Below are 4,566 nucleotides of genomic sequence, written 5' to 3'. Positions count from 1 at the left end.
ATTTGATTGAATGTATATTGAATATACATTGAATGTATTGGATATATATTAGACATATTGGATATATATTGAATGTATTGGATATCAGGTTAATACGTAAATCTGGGTATAAACCCGAATAATTCAGAAAAAATATATATAAACGGTGTGACACATCAAAAAAATTTTGATGTGGTGAAACTCACCACGTCAAAAAAGTCTTGATGGGGTGAAAATGCTACGTCAAAAACTTGAATTTTTTGACACCCGCCTTTTTAACCGTTAAGACACGTTAGAAAAGTTTTCTAATGTATCAGTGCCATTGACACGTCAGAAATGGCTGGTAAAAAAAAATACGATTTTTGTAGTGACATAATGGCATTTAACCTGGCAAACTATTACAATATTTTTTAGGGCTGAGTCAACAGTTCTTATTAAGATATAAACTAGGGTTGAGTCATCAAGACTCTTACATGAAAATAAATAAGGATAATATCAAATAAAAATAAACACAATAAAATATTATACGGTATCATATATTTTAATATATCCTACTATTAATAATTATTCTGCATAAAACTCCATTCTCATAACATATGACATATACATAATTAATTTCTTTGCCCAACTACAACTTCAACTCAAACCATTTTCGTTCACAACATAAAATTTTGAAGAATCTTTAAAAAAGACCCTTGAATTAATACATGATTTGAAAAGATCTCCCCAAATTTCAAAACATCTCAATTTCAACCTCCTAAACTTTCAATTTGATGCAATCTACCCCCTTCGTCAGTTTTTGGACGTTAAAAGTGATGAAATGACCTTGTATATCTCTGAAACTTTTATAAATTTCAAATTTACCTTGATTTCAAATTGCAAAATAAAATAAATGAAAATTGAAGGTTAATTTGGTCTTTTTAGTAGTTTCCGTTATGGTTTAAGTTGAACGGCAAAAATTGACAGAGGAGAGTCAATTGCCTCAAATTGAAAGTTTAGGAGATGAAATTGCTCTAAGACCGTTAGGGGATTAAGATCTACCTTCAATTAATGATTCAAATTATTAACAATTTAGGCAAAGCATGTAAGAAAGTTTATATAGGACTCACTTGCCTGAATAGGCGGCCGATTAACCCATTATTTATTTGGCTATGTGGATCTCATATGCGCTCTCCCACAATACGCTACCCAAATTACTAGCCAATTGCTGAATATCCGAATTTATCACGGGGTGCACTTGTTTACTCACATTCAACCCTGCAATTGGAAATTTTACAAAGTAATTGGATTCTTTAATATCGGCCCAAGTAGTTGGGATCATGATTTTTTTGAGCGTCCTTAACCATTCTTAATTATCTTAGTCCTCTAAGCTGCGTGATTTAAGTGTTGAATCAAGTGATCATACACACTTAGAAAAGAAAAAGACAAAACAGAAAATTATGAAGCAATTGAGTTGATGCTTAATTGGTATGGCTATGATTTTAATTGCTAAAGTTCAAGAAATTACATATATAATTGCAATGAATTTGAGATAGAACATCATAGACAAGTATGAAAAAAGAAAAGAAAAATTCAACTCGACGACAACTAGGTGCAGCTAGAGGGAGCAAAACCCACTTTATGACAGCCCAAGTCAAATTCCCACAAATGGTTTTGCTGCATTATATTGCCAATAATGGAGGTACCTGGCCAACTCACTGGCACAAATCCGAGACACTTCTTCTGAGGAGCTACGTCGATAATGTAGCTCTTCACTGGCGGCTCAAACCGAGCTCCGTCGGCAAAGTGAATCGCTAATTTCGGCACCAATGACTCGTTAAATTTCGTCGAATCGAAGCAATACTCGAATGGTCCGTCATCGGAGACCAATCTGTCGTAAGGTGACACAGCCAGTTCCAACGCCATCATGACGGGAGTGTAAGCCGGCTCAGCCAGAAGCATTAGGCTTGTGCCTGAATCAATGATGGTTCCACCACCAGCATTTACATCCCACACATCAGATGTTATATTCAACATTTTGCCTCCAATGGAGATGCCCGACACATTCACAACATAGAATGGAGGAATAACACCAAGAAGGAGCTTGGTGTATTGCACATTGCCCACCAACGAATGCTTGTTATGATTTCTCTTGCCACCAAAAACGAGATAATTTGAGATGTTCTTGGGGCTCAGGTGATCAACCAGGCAATATGAAAACTTGCCACCAAACTTTTTGGCCGCTGTGGTTGCAAAGGTGTAATTGGCGTAGCCTAAACCCAACACACCATTGGCTCCCTGGAAGCCCTGGCCCTTTGTAGACTCGGTGCACCCAATGAGCATGTTGTCTAGCATCATCTTTCTTCCACTGGTTAGGTTTACTGTGATGGTGTCATTGGCAAAGAAGCCCAAAGCAACCGACCCGTCAATGTAACTAATCAAGACAAATAAATAAATAAGATGAGTAAAACAAATTATAATTTATATAAAAGGATATATGCAAAAAGAGAGCTATGGCAATGGCATTAATTGCAGCCATGACTGAGATCAGATCCTGAAAAAGGGTGCAAAGATGTGGGTCATGTGAACTTACCTACTAACAATAACTTCAATTTAAATCTTATGTCGGATATGGAGCCAATGGAGGTATAGTACTGTTTGTTTGAGAATTTGACATCAATTTAATGCAAAATTAAGCAATTTAATTAATTTATTTAATTGACCGATAATGACTGATTAATCTTTGGCACAAATTTCTTTCCAATTGGTTTGGAAAAAAAAAATTTATATGACACAAACTCGACACGAATCTAACACAAAATTAGCAGGTTATGATTGAAAATTTTGACTTGTTTGATTAAATAGACAGATAAAAATTGTTATATATAATATTATGTTCACCACCCGACCTGACTCAAGCTCAATACAAAACATAAGTCTTATATTCATATCTCGACATGACACATGATATAAAATTATCAATTCTTTTATACGACGTGTAAATTTGACATAAATTTAACATAATTAATAAATTATGATTAAAAATTTGACTCGTTTAATTAGATAGGTCTTGTAAAAATTATTATGTATACCCTTATGTTCATCACTAAACACGACTTAAACTCAATAAGCTGACCCGGGCTATGACCCGTCTTGACCAACTTTATATGGCTCAAGTGTGTTTAGCCATAAAACAAAAGGGTTCGTGACCACGATGGTGACGGGGAAAGCTTTTACAGACGACCATGGTCCATGACTCCCAACTTAACCCAACCCCCCATCAATGGCTACTACGTACAGCTGCTACTCTGCATTAAAAAAACACAACCAAAACTCAACACACTCATCACTTCAATAAAGACGCGTTCCAACCAATATTCCCGGCTCGCTTTTAATCTCCAACAACTTTCCTTGGATTTTTCTTCTCCCAACATTTTCTGTCCCCTGCTTTGTCTAATTAATCATCCCACTGCAACTAATCATTAACAATTTTCCGTTTGATTAATTCAAATAATACAGTCCACAGAGGCTATACCAACCTGAATTCGTAGCCGCAGGGGGTTGATGGGAAGGGGCATTTTGGACTGCGGAAGAGATCCGCCAGCCCAACCTTGCACATCTCCGACGAACACGGCACAGGTCGGAAGGACGAAGACCGATCCGCATGAAACACCCTCCGCCGGTCGAGGAGTCTCCCCTTATGGGTGCCGCACTTGTTCCCACATCCGTGCCGGCAATTCATCCACGTCAGCTCGCTGGCGGTGTCGGCGATCAACAGGAACTGCTGCGCCGGCTTCCCAACTTTGACCTCCACGAAGTACTGGCCCGTCCCGAAATCCGCGCCCGAGTGCATTGGCATTTCTATGGACGCCTCCAGCTCCAGGTCATTTCGCCTCGTGCTAGCGCCCCATTGGCCGCGTTTGTAGGAGATGATGCGGTGTCGAATGATGTCGTTTCGGACGAGCTCCTTAAAGCGCTCCAGCTGCGTTTGTTTCGGCCTCCGCACCTGTACATTGAGCAGAGGATTGTCCCGGTGTATCAGCTCCAGCCTTATCGGATTTGCGTGGGCGAAAAGGAAGCCATGAAAATCAAAACCGACGGAAAGGAAGAAGATGACGAGGAGCGAGATTAGCCTCCACTCCATCATCGTAAAAGCTCTGTGAAGAAGGGAGGGAAAAGGAGAGGTCTGAGGGAAAGGGGAGAGAGAGGGAGAGGGGAAAGGTTCTCCTGCTACGCAAATATCGACAGAGCGAGAAAGGGGGGCGCCTTTAATGAGGATTTGGGGTTATATATATATATATATATATATATATATAATATTTGTTGTTGTTATTGTTACTTGTACTTAATTTTTGTACAAAATGTGTTGCCAATGCCAACAAAGAATGAGGATGGTGCGGGAGGAGTAGAGCGGAAGTATACTATAAATAGGTGTCGTAATTAAATTAAATATTGTTGACCAATAATTTGAAGACCTAAAACTAGGGATTACAACTGTTGAATCCATAATTAGACTTAAGGCCTGTTTGAGATTGCGTTTGAGGGGTCTAAAAGTGCTTTTAACACTCAAAAAGCCCGTTTGAAGAAAAAAGTATTCGTTTGGTAAAA

At 38.6% G+C, this 4,566-nt stretch overlaps 1 protein-coding gene across 1 annotated transcript; it reads right to left on the bottom strand.

Moving 5' to 3' along the window:
- Nucleotides 1-1,443: 1,443 nt before the first annotated feature.
- LOC132184547 (aspartic proteinase NANA, chloroplast-like) lies at nt 1,444-4,219 on the bottom strand. Its single transcript, XM_059598223.1, has 2 exons — nt 3,498-4,219; nt 1,444-2,392 (listed from the first exon to the last, which is right to left on the bottom strand). The coding sequence occupies exons 1-2, from the start codon at nt 4,103-4,105 to the stop codon at nt 1,567-1,569; spliced, it is 1,434 nt and encodes a 477-aa protein (XP_059454206.1). The 5' UTR covers nt 4,106-4,219; the 3' UTR covers nt 1,444-1,566.
- Nucleotides 4,220-4,566: the final 347 nt, after the last annotated feature.

This window comes from Corylus avellana, chromosome ca6 (assembly GCF_901000735.1).
Source record: "Corylus avellana chromosome ca6, CavTom2PMs-1.0".
In the NCBI taxonomy this organism is placed as follows: Eukaryota; Viridiplantae; Streptophyta; class Magnoliopsida; order Fagales; family Betulaceae; genus Corylus; species Corylus avellana.
Note: the sequence above shows the minus strand (reverse complement) of the source record. Positions and strands in the feature narration are given on the sequence as shown.